Source organism: Ranitomeya variabilis, chromosome 4 (assembly GCF_051348905.1).
Source record: "Ranitomeya variabilis isolate aRanVar5 chromosome 4, aRanVar5.hap1, whole genome shotgun sequence".
NCBI classification, from domain to species: Eukaryota; Metazoa; Chordata; class Amphibia; order Anura; family Dendrobatidae; genus Ranitomeya; species Ranitomeya variabilis.
Genome location: NC_135235.1, coordinates 6211513 through 6237187, shown reverse-complemented (window position 1 = coordinate 6237187; position 25675 = coordinate 6211513). Strand labels below are relative to the sequence as shown.

Here is a 25675-nt window from a genome sequence, read left to right as displayed (position 1 = left end):
ATCTTCCCCAACAGAATACTTGGGAAGTCCTTCCGCACATTCGTCTGTCGGTCGCTTCCGCCAATGTTATAATAATATAGATTCTTTCCTGTCTTGCGATCTAATTACAGAAAGTTTTATCACAGAGAAGGGCATTATGGGCTTGAAGCTGACCCTTCTGGTAGGAATTGCCCCTTTGACGTATGTGGTGTAAAAAACTGCTGAATTTCAGGATGGTGGAGGAAAGGATTTCTTGCTCAATGTAGTTAAGCCAAGTTTGTTTTTGAGTGACTTTTAAATTAAGATTTTTTTTGTATCAAATGTTGAGACCCTTTACTATGATGTTAGAAGAGTTTCCTTTTTTATCTACACGCACAGATCCAGCCACCGAACTCATGTGGGTCAGTGCTCCTAACATTATAACTATCAGGCTTATAACGTGGTAATGATCCCGCTCACACAAGCTGCAATTATCACGGCCCATTAAGTCAGCTCAGCGCTAATTGTATGCAAATCACCAAGCTGGACCCTTCCAGCCAGAGGCTCATTATGACCAGGACTGGGATCAGGATTTCGGGACAGAAGCATCGTACCTGCTGGTCGAGCAGTAAAGATAGGGAGCTGGAGTGGTATATGTCCCTTGCAATGTCACTGCTCCATTCTAGGGCTGCAGTGCAGTAACTGTTGAAAGGATTGTCGAAGCGTCAGGTGAAGATGAGACTTTTAGGATGAGTTTTCATTATCAGGAAAGGAGCATTCTTATGAGCGTGGTTCCGGAATATCACCCTCAGTCTTGGAGTAGTCAAGCAACCTCTTTCGTGTCTGGGATCCGGGTGGATAGTCTCAGCCGACGTTAAACCAATCTTCATATCTAGTAAATGTATAAGCAGTCGCTACGCAGAGATGGCTTCTAACCATTAATTGCCCACGCTTGTCTCGTCAGCTAAGAATGTGAATGGCCATGAGACCAGAGGGATCACAGAGGAAAGTGTAGATCAGTAGTCTCATAGTTTGGGAGTGAAACCATCTAAATACAAGATCAGGTTTAATTTCTCCTCTATTGCTTAACATTAGCCAAAACATCGAGAAGTGGAAATTGGTATCGTTCTGTGCCATAGTTGCAGACCAAGTTAATCCTTTCCATTGCCCCTTGGGCTATACATGAGAACTGCACATTCTGAGAGCTGCTTCTAAGGCAACATGCCCCCCGTGTTGTGGAGGACTCGTCGCTGCTCTTCAGCTCTAGACCATGAAGATCTCCGGTGCACTGCCTGCTCCAGAATCGTTCCCCTCTTCCACTCACTGCACCGTTACTTTCTTTTTAGCTTCCAATCCACTGGACATCTGATGTTATGAATCTTGAGTTTTCCATCCTTTACCCCCAGTGTAGTTATCAAATCTCCACAGGCTCATCAGCTCACGCCTTGCTTTGAGTTTGATTTTTTTTTTACTAGTTTCTCCTTGGATGGACGATCGGTAATTGCTCCAGGAGCTTCCGCTACTCCAGCCCTGATGTACAGAAGCATGACAGCTGTTTCTGGAGGATTCCGCTTTCCATGGATTCAGGATCATTGGATATAACTGATGAACAGGAGCCCTGTCAGCCCCAAGATGAGCTGTAATCTAGGACTTCTAGCAGCAAGCAATTTAAAGGGCGCCTGACACTCATTCCATTTACTTATTAGGGGTAGGTGTAGAGGATATACCTGAGGCTTCACTATCAACACCTGCAATGACCCTAGCAACTTGACTTCTGAGAATCTCCATCTCCTGCAGTCGCAGAGGAGGTTTAATAAGCGCATTCTGCATTTCCCAGAATCTCCATCTCCTGCAGTAGCAGTCAAGGGGTTAATACAATGGGTACGGAAAGTATTCAGACCCCTTTACATTTTTCACTCTGTTTCATTGCAGCCATTTGGTAAATTCTAAAAAGTTCATTTTTTTCTCATTAATGTTCACTCTGCACCCCATCTTGAATGAAAAAAACTGAAATGTTTGCAAATTTATTGAAAAAGAAAAACTGAAATATCCTATGGTCATAAGTATCCAGACCCTTTGATCAGACACTCATATTTAATTCACATGCTGTCCATTTCCTTGTGATCCTGTCATGATCCAGGTTTGGATCTGTGGCAGATCTGGTTTCCCTCAGATTAAAACCTTTTTTCCTTTCGGGTCATTGGGTGTTAATGCAGTCCCCCCCCCCTTGCCACTGGTTTTATTGCTTTGCTGCTGGGTCAGCTGATGTTGGTGACCACTCCCACCAGCCTTCATAAGGTCACCTGATGCATCAGCTGACTGTTGGTTATACAGGTCCTTATGGAGATCAACCAAGTTGGAGAAAGAGCTTGCAGAGTGCTGCGGTTCTTCAGCTGAATTCTTATCTGGTGCCTCACTGTTGTTCGGTGCATTGCAGCAAAGAAAGCCAAGTTTGGTGTTATTGTTCCTTTGTTTTCTGTTTCTTCCCCTGTTTTGTATGAGTGCAGAGGTGCAGCAATTCCCTACCTAGGGATAGGTGCAGGGCAAGTGAGGGACTAGGTATCCTGCTCGGCAACAGGTTGAAAAAAACTGTATAGGGACGTTGGGGAGATCATGGCACATCCTTAGGAGAGTGCAGGAGGTGTCCATTTTCCCGTTCCCAATCGCTGGGCCCACCGTTGTTAAAGTGTCCCCGTGTGTTTCGTCGTTTTGTGAGCGACCTCCCATTGGGTCGTGTCATGCCAGGACAGTCACTTCGTGACATCCTTGAGATGGTTCTGCTCCTTCATTGGAGTCCAGATAGGACTCGATTTGGAAAGGTGCACACCTGTCTATATAAGACCTCACAGTGCATGTCAGACCAAAGGAGAATCATGAGGCCAAAGGAACTGGCCAAGGAGCTCAGAGACAGAATTGTGGCAAGGCACAGATCTGGCCAAGGGTACAACAGAATTTCTGCAGTACTCAAGGTCCCTAAGAGCACAGTGGCATCCATAATCATTAAATGGAAGAAGTTTGGGACCACCAGAAGTCTTCCTAGACCTGGCCGTCCAGCCAAACTGAGCAATCGTGGGAGAAGAGCCTTGGTGAGAGAGGTAAAGAAGAACCCCAAGATCACTGTGGCTGAGCTCCAGAGATGCAGTAGAGAGATGGGAGAAAGTTCCACAAAGTCAACTATCACTGCAGCCCTCCACCAGTCAGACCTTTATGGCAGAGTGGCCAGATGGAAGCCTCTCCTCAGTGCAAGACATATGAAAGCCGCATAGTTTGCTAAAAAAAAAACACATGAAGGACTCCCAGACTATGAGAAATAAGATTCTATGGTCTGAAGAGACAAAGATAGACCTTTATGGTGATAATTCCAAGCAGTATGTGTGGAGAAAACCAGGCACTGCTCATCACCTGCCCAGTACAATCCCAACAGTGAAACATGGTGGTGGCAGCATCATGCTATGGGGGTGTTTTTCTGCTGCAGGGACAGGGCAACAGGTTGTCATTGAAGGAAACATGAATGCGGCCAAGTACAGAGATATCCTGGATAAAAACATCTTCCAGAGTGCTCTGGACCTCAGACTTGGCCGAAGGTTCACCTTCCAACAAGACAATGACCCTAAGGCTACTTTCACACTAGCGTCGGGCCGAGGTTCCCGATGCTAGCGTTGTCTCCGCCGCACAACGGGGGCAGCGGATGCATTTTTCCAGCGCATCCGCTGCCCCATTGTGAGGAACGGGGAAGTGCGGGGAGGCGGGGGCGGAGTTCCGGCCGCGCATGCGCGGTCGGAAAAGGCGGACCGTCGTGAGCAAAAAACGTTACATGTAGCGTTTTTTGGTCCCGACGGTCCGCCACAACACGGCGCAACCGTCGCACGACGGTTGCGACGTGTGTCAATCCGTCGCAATCCATCGCTTAATGTAAGTCTATGGGGAAAAAATGCATCCTGCAAGCACTTTTGCAGGATGCGTTTTTGTGGCAAAACGACGCATTGTGGCGGATTGCAGTTAACGCTAGTGTGAAAGTAGCCTAAGAAAACTGCTAAAATAACAAAGGAGCGGCTTCAGAACAACTCTGTGATCATTCCTGACCGGCCCAGCCAGAGCCCTGACCTAAACCCAATGTAGCATCTCTGGAGAGACCTGAAAATGGCGTCCACCAACATTCACCATCCAACCTGACGGAACTGGAGAGGATCTGCAAGGAAGAATGGCCGAGGATCCCCAAATCCAGGGGTGAAAAACTTGTTGCATCATTCCCAAGAAGACTCCTGGCTGTACTAGCTCAAAAGGTGCTTCTACCCAATACTGACCAAAGGGGCTGAATACTTATGACCATGTGATATTTCAGTTTTTCTTTTAATAAATTTGCAAAAAATTCTGCATTTGTTTTTTTCAGTCAAGATGGGGTGCAGAGTGAACATTAATGAGAAAAAATAAACTTTCTTGAATTTACCAAATGGCTGCAATGAAACAGAGTGAAAAAATTTAAAGGGGTCTGAATACTTTCCGTACCCATAGTAAGTATAAGCAGCATTTCTAAGAAACTCCATCTCCTGCAGTCGCCGTGGAGGGGTTAATAAGTGCATGTGGCGTTTCTAACAAATTCCATCTCCTGCAGTCACAATGGATGGGTAATATGCGCACCCGGCACTTCTGAGAATCTCCTGCAGAGGCGTTAATAAGCGCATGCGTCATTTCTTGGAATCTCCATCTACTGCAGTCGCCGCACAGAGGGTTAATAAGTGCATGAGTAATTTCTAAGAAATTCTATCTTCTGCAACAGCCGTGGAGGGGATAATAAGCGCACACAGCATTTCTAAGAATCTCCATCTCCTGTAGTCGTTGTAAAAGGGGTAAAGGGAAACCGGTCACCCCCAAAATCAAAGGTGAGCTAAGCCCACCGACATCAGGGGCTTATCTACAGCATTCTGGAATGCAAGCCCCCGATGTATCCTGAAAGATGAGAAAAAGAGGTTAGATTATACTCACCCAGGGGCAGGGCTGTCCGGTCCGATGGGCCTCTCATCTTCTTACGATGATATCCTCTTCTTGTCTTCACACTGCGGCTCCGGAGTACTTTATCTCCCTGTTGAGGGCAGAGCAAAGTACTGCAGTGCGCAGGGAAAGGTCAGAGAGGCCCGGCGCCTGCGCACTGCAGTACTTTACCGTCAACAGGACAGATCAGTACGCCTGTGCCGGAGCGTGAAGACGAGAAGGGGACGTCGTCCTAGGAAGATGGGAGGCCCCGGACCTGACCTCATCTTTCAGAATACATCGGGGGCTTATCTACAGCATTACAAAATGTATTACAGAATGCTGCAGATAAGCCCCTGATGCCAGTGGGCTTAGCTTGCCTTCGATTTTGGGGCGACAGGTTCCCTTTAATAAGCGCACCTGGTACATCTGAGAATCTCCATCTCCTGCAGTCGCCATTGAGGGGGTAATAAGCGCACGCAGCACATCCTGCAATGTTTTTATTATGGAAGCTAACAGTATGTACATTACAGCATCATTGGAAAGTTTATACAGCCTCTTCCAGTTCAGCCCAGGAACCTCCACTGCAGCAGACTCACATTTGTGACTCTTCCCTTACATATCCCATTATCTTCCCTCCATTTATAGAAAAATATTGCACTACATATATTCTGCATTTTACAAAAGAGATATGGAATTAGCAGCATCGAATCATCCGCAGGTTCCACTGGCGCTCCTCGTTTACCGAATTAATGCCGCAGCAGCAGGGCACATGGCGCTGCACTGCGATTGTGGAATGTGAGTACACGAGAATGGTCCATAGATGGAGAAAAACACAGACACAAAGTCTAAAGCTGCACCCGTCTGTACAGGAAGCACATACAGCAGGACAAAAGGTCACACGCATCATACAGAATCGGCTCCATTATACCTGCAGAGTCACGCGATCTCTATACTGGGCATGGATCACAGTATCAGACTAGCAATGCTCCAAGAGTCAGACCAAGCAGACTCCTCAAATGTGCGCAGCAGAACCGGGTCTAAACCACACATCAACCTGGAGCAGCACAGAATCTGGGGATGAGGAGACGGGGTAATGTAGTAACGCCAACGAGTGGACATGGTGAGGATTACAACGCGGCAGGGACCGCACACAGCAGAGCCAGTGAATCACACATATGGTGCCGTGGGTTGGAGTGTCCAGTACTGCTGAGGAGAACGGACAAGATGCACAGATACCGTGGGGTGGAGTGTCCAGTACTGCTGAGGAGAACGGACAAGATGCACAGATACCGTGGGGTGGAGTGTCGAGAACGGACAAGATGCACCGATACCTTGGGGTGGAGTGTCCAGTACTGCTAAAGAGGGGAACGGACAAGATGCACAGATATGGTGGGGTGGAGTGTCGAGAACACACACGATGCACTGATACCACGAGGTGGAGTGTCGAGAACGGACAAGATGCACCGATACCGTGGGGTGGAGTGTCGAGTACTATTTAGGGGAATGGACAAGATGCACCAATACCGTGGAATGGAGGGTTCCGTACTGCTGAGGAGGGGAACGGACAAGATGCACCGATACAGTCGGGTGGAGTGCCGAATACTGCTGAGGGGAACGGACAAGTTGCACTGATTGAAGCCAAGCAGCCAATTGAGAAGAGTTGTGATAATTGGCTGACATGATACTGGTGCAGTGGTGGAGATGGAAAGTAGTTGAATTGATGAAGAAGAGGTAGAATCAGTGGTAGAAGGGGGATGTGGTGCGGCACCAGCAGAGCTGAGGATCAGATTAGTGGTAGAAGGGGGGGGATGTGGTGTGGCACCAGCAGAGCTGAGGATCAGATCAGAGGGAGAAGTGGTGTAGGGTAGTCACAGACCGAGTTTAGGTGAGAAGTGCAACCTAGTGGAACAAAGAAAGCATCTGTGGCCAAGTATTTCTTGGCATTAGCCGTCTACAAGCCAATTATGGCTCCGATCAGGAAGATCAGAGTATAATGCCAACTCCGGAGATAGGAAATATCACATAACCAGTAATCGATGTCAGCATGAAGCTGCCTGTACTGTTCAGCCCAAGGCAAAGTCACGGGGGTTAACAGGGAAAGGACGATGATGCATAGTAAGAAAGCACATCATGATGCTCTCAGCCCAGATATTAGCGGTTGATGCCCCATAATCTGCAGTGTGTGGAGGAAGCACAGAGGCCACGACGCTCTAAAAAACCATAAACCAAAGCAGCGCAGTATAGAAATAAAGGCCTCCAGCCAGCAGACCAAGACCTGAAGTGCATGGCCCGAACGCCTCCTCCACCAAGCATGTCTGAGCCGTTCTTAAAGTGACAAGTTGTATTTATTGTGCATAGAATTCTTTTATATAAAAGAAAAAAATTATAATCGCAAACACCCTCAATTCTGTGGGGTCGGAGGAAGCATTGTAGTCCCCGCAGACCGGCTGCTCTGCTTGTCCTTGTAGTAACAGCTGGAGGTGGATGGTAAAGAGCACAGATACTGCACTTACATGCTACCGTGGCAAAAATTATCAATGTAGATGAACATGTAGAAAACCTCCTTCCCAAAACTGGTCTGTTGCGGCCAGGAGCAGGGAGAAAGTCTCATCCTCAAAGTGGACAACCATTAGAAAGTGTCGGATCCCGCCAACAAAAATCCCAGTAGCTTAGGAGAGTGAAATGGAAGGAAAAGTCCCAAAATGCCGCCATTGAGGTGCGGACACTGCGATGTCGGAGAATAAAGACATTTACAGTCCGGATTCCTGTGAACTACGGCAGGAATGTGAGAGGACAAGACCGATGTGACATCCACCATTCACTGCACAGTGAAGACACGCAGCTGGTGGCCATCTCTGCCGATGCCCAGAGATGGCCCAGGCGCTGCTGGCACCTACATTTTTGGATTGTTTTCATGGCTGACACCAAGAATTCTTACAGTCCATCCACTCGCATGGAGTCTACAGTAATATATCAATGATTGCACGTAATGTGATGCCCCCTCGCCTCAGCAGTGCCCCCAACACACCTAGAGACCTCTATATAAAAAAAAGAAAAAAAAAAAGTAAACGGAAACACCCATGTCAGTCTGAGAGCAGCAGAAACCGCCCTACCAGAATGACCTGCCCCCCAGGACCACCACCACCTCGGAGCAGTATCATGTTGGTAAACAAGTCGAGTGAATGCACACTAACTGCTACGAGAGACGGCTGTGACTGAAGCCGTCACCATCCACAATCCTGATTATGGCCAATGTAGAAAAAATAAAAACCTTCTCTCACAAAAATGGCAGACAGTCGTTCAGACACTAAACATACAAATAAAAGTGTAGCTCGCGCATTGCTCCCTCGGTACATATTCGCTAAAATTGTGCAAAAGTTCAGGAAAGTGAGGGCTGACGTTGTGAAGGAGGGGGGGCAGTAGAGGTACATGGTGGGGCGCAGAATATGGGAGAAGGTAATAGATCATATTCCCCATCATCTACTGAGATTCTCCAGTGTATGGGGGGAGGAACCGTGGAGACCAAAAGGCTATGTGCACATGTTGCAGATTTGACTGTGGAATTCTCTGTGCAGATTCTGCATTTCTTGGCAGAAAACGCAGGTCAGAATCTGCGCTTTTTTTGGTATGTGCACAAGTTACAGATTTTTGTGCGGATTTCTTCCTTTTTTTACCCCTGCAGATTTCTATTATGGAATAGGTGCAGAAACGCATCATATCTGCACAAAGAATTCACATGCTCCTCCTTTTAATTTGCTGCGTTTTCCATGCGGATTTTCTGCACCATTAGCACAGCATTTTTTTTTTTCCATCGATTTAGATTGTACTGTAAATCACTTGCAGAACTGCAGCGTTTCTGCAGGAAATCTGCAACGTGTGCACATAGCCTTAATTTTCAAGTGAAATGTGGTCGGTGGAAAAAAACGTGACAATAGCACAAGCCCTCGTCACGGGCCCTGGGACACAATAGCGAGATGCGCCAGTCTCTACACAATGGATCCATCTTTGGTCTTGTCGTACAGCGGGAAGCACAGTCTACAGTAATGTACCTACACTACATCATCACAGCCTCAGATTACATCCTCCTCTGCCAGCAAAGGATTAGCACAAGTGTTCACACCCCGACCCCCCCCCAACACCTCAAAAAATGGAATATTTCCAACTTTCACATTGAACAAACATTCAAACAAAATGGTGGCTACAAAAGAGGGGGAGAAAGGACATCCGCGGAGGTGGAGCATACATTCAGTCTAGAACGTTTCCTTGTCATGTGATCACAGAGAAGAACATCCCTCCTGCCGACAAGCATTCCCCCACACGGGAATGACTCCACTATACAACGCAATGCAGTGGAGTGAAGGGCAACTGGTGGATGAGGTACACATGGCGGTGCATGGGGAAAGGCGATGAGGTACACGTGACGGGACGTGGGGAGTGGCGATGAGATGCACGTGACGGGACGTGGGGAGTGGCGATGAGATGCACGTGACGGGACGTGGGGAGTGGCGATGAGATGCACGTGACGGGACGTGGGGAGTGGCGATGAGATGCACGTGACGGGACGTGGGGAGTGGCGATGAGATGCACGTGACGGGACGTGGGGAGTGGCGATGAGATGCACGTGACGGGACGTGGGGAGTGGCGATGAGATGCACGTGACGGGACGTGGGGAGTGGCGATGAGATGCACGTGACGGGACGTGGGGAGTGGCGATGAGATGCACGTGACAGGAGGTGGAGAGTGGCGATGAGATGCATGTGACAGGAGGTGGAGAGTGGCGATCAGATGCATGTGAAGGGACGTGGGGAGTGGCGATGAGATGCATGTGATGGGACGTGGGGAGTGGCGATGATTCCTTCACTCCATCTCCGGCGAGTCAAGCGGGTTCTCCTCTGAGGGATCGTTCAATGGTTCTCTCTGGTCGAGAGCAGCATCTTCATCCTCGTTATCAGCAGCTTCAGACACCGCCATGGACTCATCCTCATACTGTGGCATTTTTCTGGGATGAGCCAGAGAGGAGCTTTCCAACAACTCAATGTCTTCGATTCCTGCCCGGTAGTGGATCATGAGCAATGTCAGCGCCTGCAGCCGTTCTCCGGATTTTGCCAGTGCTGCTGTTATCAGGACTTTCCTCCGGCTGTCTGTTGTTTCTCGCTCTTCCTTCACAAGAGAATTATTATGTTCCAGCTCCTGATCGATCTCATTCTGGAGCTTATCCAGCATGAACTCCAGCTTCTGGATCCGCTCATCTGTTGGCAAACCTCGGTACAGATCTCGACCAATCTCTTTGACCGCGATGAACACACTGTCGTCCAGACCACCCTCCTTGCGTACCAGTTTCCCAGAAACAGTACCGGGCCTTTTGGAAGGGCTGCCAGCCCCACCAGTTTCCGTGTCGCTGCTTTCATTGTCGGAAGTGTTGGGTGTTTGCTTTGGCGAGGGCTCAACCAGATCACAGCCGCCTTGCTCGGGTTGCCTCATCTTAGGGGCTTGTCGTAAGTTCAATAGACGAGAACTGGTGTTGATGATATGCCGCGTGATGCCAGTCGTTCTGTTTCCAAGAGATTTGGATTCAAAATCGACCCTCTTCTCCAGAGATTGACAGTATGGGTTTTCGGCTAGACATTTCTCTTGGCATTTTTTATGGCAGACATACCCACAGATCATGCACTGTGAGGCCGCCTTCGTCCAGACCTTTCTCTTACAGTGGTCACACAGAGTGGAGTTCTGGAACTGAGTATCTTGAAAGTTGTGTTTGGATTCAGAGGAAGAGACCGGGGCCAGCGAAACTTCATCTTTCTGAAGCAAGGCCAGATCCTCGCTGAAGCTGCTGTCTTTCTCCTTCTCCTGTTGGATACTGGAGCTCTCAGACTCTCCTTCCAGCAGATATTTGAAGCTTAAGGTGATGTCTCCATAGCAGAACTTTTCGTTGAAGCCCTTATGCATACTCAAGCTCCTCAGGGCCGTTCTACTGACAGACACCTTGGGTTCAGGGGGATTCAACTTATAGCTAGTGAGATACTCCAGAGAGGACATGGAAAGACACTCTAAGGAAATATCTTCAAGTTTGATACTGACGTGTCCAACGCAGCAGAGACTTCCAGTCTTATAAGAGTCCCTGCACCAGAGGGCTACATTCAGGTATCTGTGGTGGTTTTCTACATCAAATATACAAGAAGCCCTTGGCCAACGCCCCTGACGACTCCTGTACTGTGTGTCTGGTGACTCCCACACTTGCTGGTCCTCGGAGCTGTCTTTTGTACTGGTGGAGCCTTCAGATATCTTGTCTTTTGCAGGATCCGGCTTCATAGAGTTGGATTTCTGATATATTGGATCTTCCACCAGATCTGTAGGTTTTGGAGGCTTCTCCGAGAGCTTCTCACCATTAACAGAGGGTAGAGCAGCTTTGTCCAGTTTATCTACTAAGGTGTCACTCAAGTCTACAGTGTTGGGTGCTTCACAGGTAGTTAGGGTAAGTTTGACTTGAGGTCTTGGGGGCACTGGTGGCTTGTTTCCAGATCCGGATGACGTTCTGCTTAGCTGAGGTGGCTCCTGGTTCTCTTGAGCGCTCAATTTTGCCACTTTGGTCTGAACCTTCGAAGTACTTTGAGAACCTGCTGGATTTGGCTTCCGACTCAGGATGGGAGAGATTGACCCCAAGGACTTAGTAGATAGGTTTCCTACGAGACGTTTGGGGCTCTGATTTACAGGTACGAATATGTCGTCTTTACTTCCCCCTGCCGGCTTCACTTCACAAGCCAAGTCCTCAAATTCAGAGTCCAGCTCACGGCCTTCTGGATCCACAAGCAGACTGGCGGAGTCCTCATCAAACGTCTGAGGGAAAGTAGAATCGTCCAGTGGCCCCATGTTCTCCTGCTGTCCCGCATTGCTCTGGTTCTGACCCGCTGGTCTCTCGTAGAACAGCAGCACTCTGTCTCCAGCCTGTTTGATGAGTTTAGATGCCTGAACCGATGACGTGACCTTGATATCTGTGGAGACAGAAATAAATATTAAATACCAAGAATGGGACAGCGAGACACATGGACCATAATAACAAGGAGAGCAACACGTCGACTCTAATAACGGGGGAGGGGGGAGCGACACGTGGACCGTAATAACGGGGATGGGGTGTGTGTGCGTGACACGTGGACAATAACAGGGGTGGTGGTGCGACATATGGACCATAATAAAGGGGTGAGGGGTGGGTTTGTGACATGTCGACAGTGATAAGGGGTGGTGGAGGGGTAGTGCAACACATGGATAGGGAAAACAGGGTTGACAGCGTGGCACCTGGACTGTAACAACAGAGGGAAAGCGATGGACTAATGATGGGTGAACAGCAGAATAGTGACTGCAGATCTGGAGGATAAGACAATGTAACAGCCGAATAGTGACCACAGCTCTGGAGGATTAGAAGTGATGTAAAAGCAGAATAGTGAGTGCAGCTCTGGAGGTGACAGGAGGCTAGGGCGTGCATTTGCAGGGTCTGGGATCCTCTCACCTCCTATGGCTATTAGCCGGTCGCCTTTCTTCAGATCTGCTCCGGCAGCGGGAGAGTTCGGTGTCACAGTCTCCACACATACATGTCCAGACTCCCCGTCCCTCGCCTGCACCATCACCAGGCCAATGTTTTGTGATGTCCCTTTAACGAGCTCCACCTATGACAGAAGAGGAGACATCAGTCATCAATAAGGAACTCCAGGAAAGCCGACACTGCGGGGGAGCAGACACTGCGGGGGAGCCGACACTGCGGGGGAGCCGACACTGCGGGGGAGCCGACACTGCGGGGGAGCCGACACTGCGGGGGAGCCGACACTGCGGGGGAGCCATGTTATTGGCCATTCCCTGTGTCAGTCGTCACAGCTCACCTAGGCTTGTATTCACAGCTCGGGCGGCTCGTCACACTGGATGCAGCCGCTCGCACGTTCCCCGCAGACAATGAGAATAAAATGTTCACCAATTATGGAGACATTAGGAATAAAAGCCAATTACAGAGGAGGCGGCAATCGGCATTCACCACGGTCGATAATCTGCGTGCCCCGCGCCCAGACACAGCAATTAGTCAGCAGCGCAGCTCCAGGACACTCATCACAGAGAGGAGCGGTGCTGCCTCCTTCCAGCTGCACGAGCGGTATTGATCTGTGTTCACACCACTAATCAGGGGACGAGGTTCTGCAGCAGCTGCGACTAATGAGTGAGAGATGTTGCAAGTCATCGGAGAGTAAAGGACAAGAAAAAAGCGAAGCAAAAGGATCAGAGGTGCAGATTCACCCCGAATACCGGCCCCAGCATGGACATGACTCAAGGTGGTGGGTGGGCGAGACATAGACCGCCATGCTATCCGCCCTCACGGCACACCAGACACCATGATATCCCCCTCCCTGCATACCGGACGACATGATTTCCCCACTCCCTGAACACCGTACACCATGATATCCCCCCTCCCTGCACACCAGACACCATTATATCCCCCTGACTGCACACCAGACGCCATGATGTCCCCCTCCCTCCACACTGTACATCATGATATCACCCTCCCCGCACACTATGATATCCCCCCTCCTTGAACACCGGACACCATGATGTCCCCCTCACTGCACACCATGATATCCCCCCTCCTTGCACACCAGACACCATGATATCCCCCTCACTGCACACCGGACACCATGATAACCCCATCCCTGCACACCGCACATCATGACATCCCCCTGACTGCACACCAGACACCATGATATCAACCCTCCCCGCACACCATGATATCCCCCTCCCTGCACACTGGACACCATGATATCCCTCCCTCACTGCACACCAGATACCATGATATCCCCGTCACGATAAAGCCAAAAATGCCATATTATATTGTGAGTTTAGTTTCAGAAGGACATGGCTTTCTACACACACACAATGCAGCTCCGACCCCCCTTTCTACCCCCCCCTGCATTCCTCCACCCAAAGGCAAAGCCTAGAGCAGGGACACTGGGTAACTTGAAACTAGTGTGTGAGCAGGGTGTGGCTTTAAACTGCAGGTGACCAATCCTGTAAAGCCACTCGCTGTCCCTCCCCTCTCAGGAATGCCTTTGTCTGAGACTTTGGAAAAGCGTAAATAACTATCAGATCAGTGCATGTCATTAACCAGCCCTTTAGTGATGTCACAAGCTCAGAAGTATAAGTCACTATACTCTTAGCCCAGCCTTCAGTCTTGGCTCGGGAAGCGATCTAATGCCAGCTTGGCAAAGCTGTTCCATGCATCTGGATGTATTTATCCTTCTAAGCCACAGGCCAGCCAAGAAGATACCATGACATAACCTGTAAGTTCTCTTTTCAACGTTAATCCTATTTTATTTCGTAATATGTAATGTATATATGATTTGTCTCATTTCTAATATCTTTTTATACTTTGTAAACACTGCCTAATTTTTCATGGAGTAAAATATTTAATTGCTAGCTTGTCTCTTCTGCTCTATAAGACTGTGCGCCCTCTGAAGCGAATTGCGCTACTGATTTGGGTTGGCTTCGGACCCGTTAATCCAAGCTGGTGGCAGCATACTTTGTTCTGTGAGATTGGGAATCTTTACAGCTACGGCGGCATTGATAATTATTGTTCCCGCCTGTGTGGGAATAGTTATATTGCCCTCGATGCAGTGTGCCCAATAGCCAGTACACAGCAGGCAGCCTTTCTGGTGACGAATTACCCTAGGTGCAGTACCTAGTCTGACCTGAGGGTAAGGGGGGCGCCAGAGAGCTGCAAGTTCCAAACCGGAACTGGGAAGCGGAATATAGATAAATCCCCTTCAGAAGGAACCAGGGGCAACCAAACAACCCCAGTTCGTGATAAATTGGAGTGAGCAGTGGGGACGATAAAGATATCCTCCCTGGGATCCCTGACATACTGCTGGGCGCCGTGACATAGTGTTGGCAGCTCGGTGTGAACCGTGACATATTGGTGGTAGAGTGGTGGGATAATAGAGCATTAGTGATCTGGTTTGAGCAATCATTCCTCTCACTAAAAACTTGCACAATTCTTGCAAGGACTCTGCGCAAATAAGTTTGGAGAGCAAGCTCCTTGTTTACTAGTCCTGAGACGATACCGTGTGTACTTGCGATAACCCCCTCCCTTTGTCTTCGTTTTCCTGTCCTATCTTTTATTTGGCAATGTTGGCCACAAAAGGAGAAGCCTGGTACACCCAGCAGAAGAAGGACGCCTGCTGGAGTATGCATGTACCATGGCCTGGACGCCCAGGGCAAATCCAAGGCTCAAATGGTCACTTAACTGGTGCAATTTGAAGCAGACCAAGCCTGGCCTCAGAGCCCAGAGGCCCGCAGATGCCAGCACAAGTATAGATGGTGCGGTAGCAGAGGTCCAACCATTGAATGCCGGCCCTACTAGCAACCATGGCAGATTGGACCCCCACCTGCAGGAGGCCTTGGAACAACTCCCCGCCAACGACCGTGATGGACGTCTGCAGCTGATCCAGCAATACCATGAAAACGCGGAAAAGATGGAGGCAGAGAGAGCCCAGCAGGCTGAGTGGGAGGCCCAAGCCCGGAGGGACCATGAATTGCGGCTGGCCCAACTCAGGGCCATACCACCTACCATGCGGAGCAGTGAGTCAAGCAACGCTCAGTTACCCAAACCCCGTTCAGAGGACTTTCCTGTGATGGAAAAGGACGGGGACTTGGATACTTTCCTGTGGGCCTTTGAGAAAGCCTGCAGACAGTACCGGCTGCCTGGGAATGACTGTGCCCGATACCTGACACCAAGGCTACGAGGCAAAGCTCTGGAGGCGTTTGCTGCTCTCCCTCAAGACCAAGATGATGACTATGAGGCCACCAAGCAGGCCCTGATAACCAAGTACCAGCTTACACCTGAGGTTTACCGTAGAAAGTTGCGGAACCTCCAACGTGGCCCACACGACAGTTACAGCGATGTGGCGCATGGACTCGGGACCTGGACCCAAGGACTGTCAATGACCACCTTTGCGCAGCTACGAGACCTGATGATCAAAGACCAGTTCTTATATCTTTGCCCAGCTGAGGTGCGAAAGTTCGTGATGGACAGAGAGCCCAAAGACATGACGAAAGCAGCACAGATTGACGATGCCTATGAGGCCAACCGTAAATCGGAAGTGCAGAAGCCAATCACAGCCAGCTGGAGAGGGGGTAAGCCTGCAACCAACGCAAGTGCCCCTGCCAGCCAACTCACCAGAGGCCCTGTCCTCGTTGCCAACAGCACCGGACCTACAACAGACCTTCGCCATTGTTTTTCCTGCAAACGGACTGGTCATTTCAGCGCCAACTATCCGGAGAAGCAGAACCCCCCAGCCAAGGTCCCAGGGCCTAATGCAGCAGTTCTTTGGGTGGGTGACAAAGTGCAGCACGTCACCGTAGCGGGTCATGTTGCTACAGGCCTCAAGGACACCCGGAGCTGAACGGACCCTCATCCGACCCGAACTGGTGGCCCCTGATCAGATCATTCCAGGGAAAATCATGACTGTCACCGGGACTGGCGTCATCCGCTGTCCCCTGCCAATGGCCCGGGTGTATATAGATTGGGGTGCCGGGAGCGGGGCGAAGGAAGTGGGGCTGTCCGATAACTTGCCCACTGATGTTATATTGGGGACTGATTTAGGGAGGATGGTTGCATACTATGTCCCTGACTCCTCTCCCCGATCGAATGCTGATAATGATGGGAAATTGCATGTGTTACCTGACACTGCTTCCCCGGGTAATGATGTATTGGATATTGATTTTTCAGAAAATGCCGAGAGTAATATTGATGATACTAATGATGAACATAGGCATGTTTTACCTGATAACCATTTGTTCCCTAGGAATGTTGCTGAAAATGATGTAAAATGTGCCAACTGAGCCTGATAACCATTTTTAAGCAAAGGTTGATGTGTCCACAGGTGCAGGAGTGCTCAGCCACGTCACTCCACGGGGTGGGATGGCTAAGGAACCCCTAACAGGAGCAAGCGTCGGTGCTCCAAAAAAAAAATGGGTAGGTGCATGGGAACTGTGAGGAAGGTGATGCCATGCAATTGACCAGTGCCACCGAGGAAGGTAACTGGCCCATAAGTAACACCGCTCCTGGAAGGTTGGGGGTGGATGGGGAGGTAGTACCAACAGCAGCGCTGGCTGATGGGTCTGTGGAAATCCCCGGGGAGACAGCCTACGTAGCCGCTGTCACCCGTAGTCTGAGTGCCCAGAACGCAGATAACGTTCTGCCTTCTGGACCCTCCTCAGTCACCATTGTAACTAAACCAGAGATGGGCCCAGAGCAGGTCCCAGAGGGTTCCCGTGGGGAAGGAACCCCAACGTTGATTCTAGCTTCACCTATCCAGGAGTTCCAGGCCGCTCTGCGCTCAGATGCAAGCCTAGAGAATTTGAGACAATTTGCAGAGACTCCCACCTCCGTGACTGATAAGGAGAGGGTGTTCTGGGAACGAGGGAGGTTGTGCCGACAGTACCCGGAAAATCGCAAAAGGAGTTGTTGAGGGAAAGACAGCTGGTTGTCCCACCGCAATTCTGGAGTGAGTTGTTACGGATTGCCCATGAGATCCCGCTCGCTGGACACTTGGGGATCAGCAAAACTAAGGTCCGGCTGTCTCAACACTTCTATTGGCCCAAGATGGGGACAGATATGTCAGACTACTGCGGCTCCTGTGTCACCTGTCAAAGAGTGGGGAAGGTGGGGCCTGCTCTTAAGGCTCCCCTTATCCCTTTGCCAGTGATAGAGGAGCCTTTCCAGAGGTTCGCGGTGGACATTGTGGGCCTGCTGGCCGTCCCCAAGCAGCTCTGGAAAGCAATACATCCTCACTGTGGTAGACTACGCTACCCAGTACCCAGAGACAGTGGCTCTGTCCTTAACTAGGGCAGATAAGGTGGCGGATGCACTGTTGGCTATCCTTTCACCTGTAGGATCTCCCAGGGAGATGCTTACCGATCAAGGGACCCAATTCATGTCTCGTCTAATGGAGGCTCTCTGTAAGAAAATGCAGGTGAAGCGTCTGGTATCGAGTGCGTATCACCCACAGACCAATGGCTTGTGTGAGCGCTTCAATGGTACCCTCAAACAGATGCTACGCATGCTGGTTGAGACCCAAGGACGCGACTGGGAGCGGTACCTCCCACACCTGCTGTTTGCGTACCGAGAGGTTGGGCAGGCCTAGATGGTGTTCTCCCCCTTCGAGCTCCTGTAGGGCAGGCGAGTTCGGGGACCCCTTGGGTTGGTATGGGAATCCTGGGAAAACGAGCCGAACCCTTCTGAAGTGTCCATAGTGGAGTATGTCATGCGCTTCCGTGACAAGATGCAGACCTTGACGCAGTAGGTGCATGACAACATGACGCAGGCTCAGGCTGATCAGAAGCACTGGTACGACCAGAACACCAGGGAGCGGAACTACCACGTGGGTCAGAACGTGTGGGTGCTGGTCCCGTACCAAAGGATAAGCTTCAGGCAGCCTGGGAAGGCCCGTACGTCGTCCACCAACAGCTCAACCTGGTCACCTATGTGGTCACGCTTGACCACGCTCGATGTAGGCAAAAGGCCTTTCACGTCAACATGATGAAGGCTCATCACAAACCTTTCATCCTACCAGCCTGCAGCTTGCCCGAAGATGGGGAGGAAGACCCCCTCCTGGACCCCCTGCTGGCCCAAGCCAAGGCCGGTGGGTCCATTGAGGATGTGGAGGTAAGCGCCTTGCTAACCGAACACCAGCGGTTGCAGTTGCGGACCAAGTTGGAACCCTTCCGGGCCGTGTTCTCCAACCGACCTGGAAGGACTGAGTTAGCGGTCCACGAGGTGGACACCGGGAATCATGTCCCACTACGGAGAACACCCCATCGAATCTCCAACGAGGTGCAGCAGGTTATGCGCCAGGAGATCGATGAGATGTTACAGCTGGGGGTGATTCAACAGTCCAAGAGCATGTGGGCCTCACCTGTAGTTCTTGTGCCAAAGAAGGATCGGACCACCCGGTTCTGCGTGGACTACAGGGGGCTCAACGCCATCACAATCTCTGACGCGCACCCAATGCCACGCAACAAAGAGCTGCTTGAGAAGTTAGCTGGCTCAAAATACTTGACCATAATGGATCTGAGTCGAGGATACTGGCAGATTCCCCTGAGGCCTGAGGTGCAGGAGAAGTCTGCCTTTATCACATCCTTCGGACTGTACGAGTCCACGGTCATGCCCTTCGGCATGAAGAATGCACCTGCCACTTTCCAGCGGATAGTCAATCACCTGCTTCAGGGACTGGAGAAGTACGCAGTGGCGTACCTGGATGATATTGCCATCTTCAGCCCCTCTTGGGATGAACACCTGCAGCATCTTGAGGAGGTGCTCAGGCAACTTCACAGAGCCGGTCTGACCATCAAGCCGGGAAAGTGCCAGATGGGCATGAGAGAGGTCCACTACCTGGAGCACCGGGTAAATGGGAAGACCATAAAGCCAGAGCCGGGGAAAGTGGACGCGATCGGGTCCTAGCCCATCCCCAGGACCAAGAAGCAGGTGATGTCCTTTCTGGGCACTGCAGGGTACTATAGGCGCTTCGCACAGAATTATAGTAGCCTGGCAAAACCCTTGATGGACCTCATCAGGAAGAAGCTACCCCACATCATCAACTGGACCGACGGCTGTGAGGGGGCCTTCCAGGCGTTTAAAACAGCACTGTGCAACGCCCATGTTGACCGCAGTCGACCGTTCTTGGTGCAGACCGACACCAGTGAGATTGGCATCGGTGCTGTGCTCAGCCAGGTCGACTTGGGGAACCAAGAGCACCCCGTATTATACCTGACCTGGAAGCTTCTGCCGAGGAAAGTTAGCTATTCCACCATCGAGAAGGAGTGCCTGGCCATAGTCTGGGCCCTGCAACGCTTGCAGCCCTACTTGTACGATCGCACCTTCATTGTGGTGACAGACCACAACCCTCTGCGCTGGCTACACGCCATGTGTGGATCTAACGGAAGGTTGCTATGCTGGAGCCTTGCCCTCCAGCAGTATGACTTTACCATTGAACACAAAACGAGCAGGGAACATGGTAATGCAGATGGGTTGTCACACCAGGGTGAACCTGCTGAGGTGCGCATGGAGGAGTACCGAGAGGTTCCGCCTCCGTAGCGCAGTACAAAAGGAGGAGGTGTCACGATAATGCCAAAAATGCCATATTATATTGTGAGTTTAGAAGGACATGGCTTTCTACACACACAATGCAGCTGCGACCCCCCTTTCTCGCCCCTCTGGATTCCTCCACCCAAAGGCTAAGCCTAGAGCAGCGAAACTGAGTAACTTAAAACTAGTATGTGAGCAGGGTGTGGCGTTAAACTGCAGATGACCAATCGTGCAAAGCCACACGTTGTCCCTCCCCTCTCACTCAGGAATGCCTTTGTCTGAGACTTTGGAAAAGCGTAAATAACTATCAGATCAGTGCATATCATTAACCAACCCTTTAGTGACGTCACAAACTCAGAAGTATAAGTCACTATACTCTTAGCCCAGCCTTCAGTCTTGGCCTGGGAAGCGATCTAACACCAGCTTGGCAGAGCTGTTCCATGCATCTGGATGTATTTATCCTCCTAAGCTACAGGCCAGCCAAGATGATACCATGACATAACCTGTAAGTTCTCTTTTCAACGTTAATCCTATTTTATTTTGTAATATGTAATGTATATACGAATTGTCTCCTTTCTATTATACTTTTTATACTTTGTAAACACTGCCTGTTTCATAGAGTAAAATATTTAATTGCTAGCTTGTCTCTTCTGCTCTATACGACTGTGCGCCCTCTGAAGCGAATTGCGCTACTGATTTGGGTTGGCTTCGGACCCGTTAATCCGAGCTGGTGGCAGTATACTTTGTTCTGTACGATTGGGACTCTTTGCAGCGACGACGGCGTTGATAATTATTGTTTCCGCCTGTGTGGGAATACTTATATTGCCCTCGATGCAGTGTGCCCAATAGCCAGTACACAGCAGGCAGCCTTTCTGGCGACAAATTACCCTAGGTGCAGTACCTAGTCTGTCCTGAGGGTAAGGGGGTGCCAGATAGCTGCAAGTTCCAAACCGGAACTGGGATATAGATAAATCACATTCAGAAGGAACCAGGGGCAACTAAAAAACGCCGATTCGTGACAAATTGGAGTGAGTAGTGGGGACGATAAAGATATCCTCCCCGGGATCCCTGACATAGTGTTGGCAGCACGGTGTGAACCGTGACACCCCCTTCCCTGCACACCGGACACCATGATATCCCCCTCCCTGCACACCGTACACCATGATATCCCCCCTCACTGCACACCGGACACCATGATATCCCCCTCACTGCACAACAGACACCATGATATCCCCCCTCCCTGCACACCGGACACTGATAACCCTCCCTGCTTGACACCATGATATCCCCCTCCTTGCACACCGTATAAAATGACATCCTCCTCCCCGCACACCAGACACCATGATATCCCCCTCCCTGAACACCAGACACCATGATATCCCCCTCCCTGAACACCAGACACCATGATATCCCCCTCACTGCACACGGGACACCATGATATCCCCCCTCCCTGCACACCAGACACCATATCCCCCCTCCCTACACACTGGACACCATGCTATCCCCCCTCCCCGCAGACCAGACACCATGCTATCCCCCCCTCTACACACAAGACACCATGATTTCCCCCCTCCCTGCACACCAGACACGATATCCCCCTCCCTGCACACCGGACACCATGATATCACCCCTCCCTGCACACCGGACACTGATATCCTCCCTCCCTGATATCCCCTCTCCCTGCACACCGTACACCAGGATATCCCCCCCCTCCCTGCACACCATGATATCCCCCATCCCTGCGCACCATTATATCCGCCATGTGACATAAGGATGGGGAGTGGGCATGACCTCACGACCCACAGAGCTTACACTTTACATGACGGTGCCCCACGTATGGAGGGAGGGGGTTTCAGCCAGGTGGAGAACACTGCACATCACCATGGCTGCCCATCGTTAAAAGGCGCCTGTCGCTGGCAGCAGGGAGAGCGGCAGGGCCGTGTCACATCCAATTAGCCCAGACTGCCAGCAGAACGGCCCCGGGGCCACGGATCACCGTAATCCCATCCGTCACCTGACTGAAATGTGGACCCTCTAATCTAATTAGTTCAATTTCAGAAAACTCACATTGAGAGCAGGAGACAGCGGACAGTCGCCCCCGAAGCTGCGCTCAGCAGCCGCAACACTACACACGGGACCGAAGGGTTAATACAGGACATTGCCCGACGGTACGAGAGTCAGAAAATACTACAGAGCGTCCGGACGTAATCGCACACCGGGGAGACTCCCATCCAGATCCCCCTCCCCAGCTGGCCCCTCCGGACCTCCCCACCCCGTGTCTGCAGCGGTCTGTCCCCGTACCTCATACCATGTCCCCCCCACCCCCGTGTCTGCTGCGGTCAGTCCGCAAACATCATAACAAGTCCCCCCCACCCCCCGTGTCTGCAGCGGTCCCCGTGCCTCATACCATGTCCACCCCCGTGTCTGCAGCGGTCAGTCCCCGTACCTCATACTATGTCCCCCACACCCAAGTGTCTGCTGCGGTCTGTCCCCGTACCTCATACCATGTCCCCCCCCACCCGTGTCTGCTGCAGTCTGTCCCCATACCTCATACCATGTCCACCCCCACCCCCGTGTCTGCTACAGTCTGTCCCCGCACCTTATACCATGTCCCCCCACCCCCGTGTCTGCTGCGGTCTGTCCCCGCACCTCATACCATGTCCCCCAACCCCCGTGTCTGCTGCGGTCTGTCCCCGCACCTCATACCATGTCCCCCAACCCCCGTGTCTGCTGCGGTCTGTCCCCGCACCTCATACCATGTCCCCCCACCCCTGTGTCTGCTGCGGTCTGTCCCCGCACCTCATACCATGTCCCCCCCACCCCCGTGTCTGTTGCGGTCTGTCCCCGCACCTCATACCATTTCGTCCCCGCACCTCATACCATTTTCCCCCCACCTCCGTGTCTGCTGCGGTCTGTCCCCGCACCTCATACCATGTCCCCCCACCCCCGTGTCTGCTGCGGTCTGTCCCCGCACCTCATACCATGTCCCCCCACCCCTGTGTCTGCTGCAGTCTGTCCCCGCACCTCATACCATGTCCCCCCCACCCCCGTGTCTGCTGCAGTCTGTCCCCGCACCTCATACCATGTCCCCCCACTCCCGTGTCTGCTGCGGTCTGTCCCCGAACCTCATACCATTTCGTCCCCGCACCTCATACCATGTCCCCCCCACCCCCGTGTCTGCTGCGGTCTGTCCCCACACCTCATACCATGTCCCCCCACCCCCGTGTCTGCTGCGGTCTGTCCCCGCACCTCATACCATGTCCCCCACCCCTGTGTCTGCTGCAGTCTGTTCCCGCACCTCATACCATGTCCCCCCCACCCCTGTGTCTGCTGCGGTCTGTCCCCGCACCTCATACCATGTCCCCCCACCCCCGTGTCTGCTGCAGTCTGTCCCCGCAATTCATACCATGTCCCCCCCACCCCCGTGTCTGCTGCGGTCTGTCCCCGCACCTCATACCATGTCCCCCCAACCCCGCGTCTGCTGCGGTCTGTCCCCGCACCTCATACCATGTCCCCCCACCCCCGTGTCTGCTGCGGTCTGTCCCCGCACCTCATACCATGTCCCCCCACCCCCGTGTCTGCTGCGGTCTGTCCCCGCACCTCATACCATGTCCCCCCACCCCCGTGTCTGCTGTGGTCTGTCCCCGCACCTCATACCATGTCCCCCCACCCCCGTGTCTGCTGCGGTCTGTCCCCGCACCTCATACCATGTCCCCCCACCCCCGTGTCTGCTGCGGTCTGTCCCCGCACCTCATACCATGTCCCCCCACCCCCGTGTCTGCTGCGGTCTGTCCCCGCACCTCATACCATGTCCCCCCACCCCCGTGTCTGCTGCGGTCTGTCTCTGCAATTTACCTGGCGGTGGAATCTGAAGCTGCAGGATAATTGTATTACAGGTTCGATTTCCAATAATGCCTCAGTCCAAGCTGAACAAGCGGCCATTACTGCAGGGGGGGCAGCGGCCATTACTGCAGGGGGGCAACAGAGAGCGGCCATTACTGCAGGGGGGGGCAGCGGCCATTACTGCAGGGGGGCAACAGAGAGCGGCCATTACTGCAGGGGGGGCAGCGGCCATTACTGCAGGGGGGCAACAGAGAGCGGCCATTAATGCAGGGGGGGCAGCGGCCATTACTGCAGGGGGGGGCAGCGGCCAATACTGCAGGGGGGAGGCAGCGGCCATTACTGCAGGGGGGGGGCAGCGGCCATTACTGCAGGGGGGGCCAGCGGCTATTACTGCAGGGGGGGCCAGCGGCCATTACTGCAGGGGGGGCCAGCGGCCATTACAGCAGGGGGGGCCAGCGGCCATTACAGCAGGGGGGGCCAGCGGCCATTACTGCAGGGGGGCCAGCGGCCATTACTGCAGGGGGGCAGTACATTTTGTAAAAACCGTTAACTCTTCCTCTGCTGGTTCAGGCATCACACAGAATTAAAGGGCCGGTAATCTTCGCAGTTTCGGGTCTAGCAGAACCCTGCACTTGGCTGATAACAGGGAGTAGTAGGAGGCAATATCGATGTGTACTGGATGTGAAGAGGATCTGGGGCAGGAATCGCTCATAAATCTCCCGTCAGCGGCTGCATACAGCAACGCTACCTGTGTGCACAGCCCCAGATCAGCTCCGTGTCACACACCGGCCATGGCTCAGCAACAGAGGAGGGACCCCAGGAGACGAGAGAGGGGGGTGCACAGAGGAGGGACCCCAGGAGACGAAAGAGAGGGGGGTGCACAGAGGAGGGACCCCAGGAGAGAAGAGAGGGGGGTGCACAGAGGAGGGACCCCAGGAGACGAAAGAGAGGGGGGTGCACAGAGGAGGGACCCCAGGAGAGAAGAGAGGGGGGTGCACAGAGAAGGGACCCCAGGAGACGAGAGAGAGGGGGGTGCACAGAGGAGGGACCCCAGGAGATAAGAGAGGGGGGTGCACAGAGGAGGGACCCCAGGAGATAAGAGAGGGGGGTGCACAGAGGAGGGACCCCAGGAGACGAGAGGGGGGTGCAGAGGAAGGACCCCAGGAGAGAAGAGAGAGGGGTGGACAGAGGAGGGACCCCAGGAGACGAGAGAGAGGGGGGTTCACAGAGGAGGGACCCCAGGAGACTAGAGAGAGGGGGGTGCACAGAGGAGGGACCCCAGGAGACTAGAGAGAGGGGGGGTGCACAGAAGAGGGACCCCAGGAGAGAAGAGAGGGGGGTGCACAGAGGAGGGACCCCAGGAGACGAGAGAGAGGGGGGTGCACAGAGGAGGGACCCCAGGAGAGAAGAGAGGGGGGTGCACAGAGGAGGGACCCCAGGAGACGAGAGAGAGGGGGTGCACAGAGGAGGGACCCCAGGAGACGAGAGAGAGGGGGTGCACAGAGGAGGGACCCAAGGAGACGAGAGAGAGTGGGGTGCACAGAGGAGGGACCCCAGGAGACGAGAGAGAGGGGGGTGCACAGAGGAGGGACCCAAGGAGACGAGAGAGGGGGGTGCACAGAGGAGGGACCCCAGGAGACGAGAGAGAGGGGGGTGCACAGAGGAGGGACCCCAGGAGACGAGAGAGGGGGGTGCACAGAGGAGGGACCCCAGGAGACGAGAGAGAGGGGGGTGCAGAGGAAGAACCCCAGGAGAGAAGAGAGGGGGGTGCACAGAGGAGGGACCCCAGGA

The 25675-nt window shown here is 52.4% G+C and overlaps 1 protein-coding gene across 1 annotated transcript in view; it reads right to left on the bottom strand.

Moving 5' to 3' along the window:
- Positions 1 to 5413: 5413 nt before the first annotated feature.
- The window catches only part of PDZD8 (PDZ domain containing 8), an 83343-nt gene continuing 63081 nt past the window's right edge, over positions 5414 to 25675 (bottom strand). The window contains exons 4-5 of the mRNA XM_077257889.1: positions 12431 to 12587; positions 5414 to 11918 (exon numbers count right to left, since the gene is read on the bottom strand). Coding sequence (XP_077114004.1) covers positions 9787 to 11918; positions 12431 to 12587 — 2289 coding nt within the window. The 3' untranslated portion in view covers positions 5414 to 9786. The remainder of the gene's footprint in view (positions 11919 to 12430; positions 12588 to 25675) is intronic.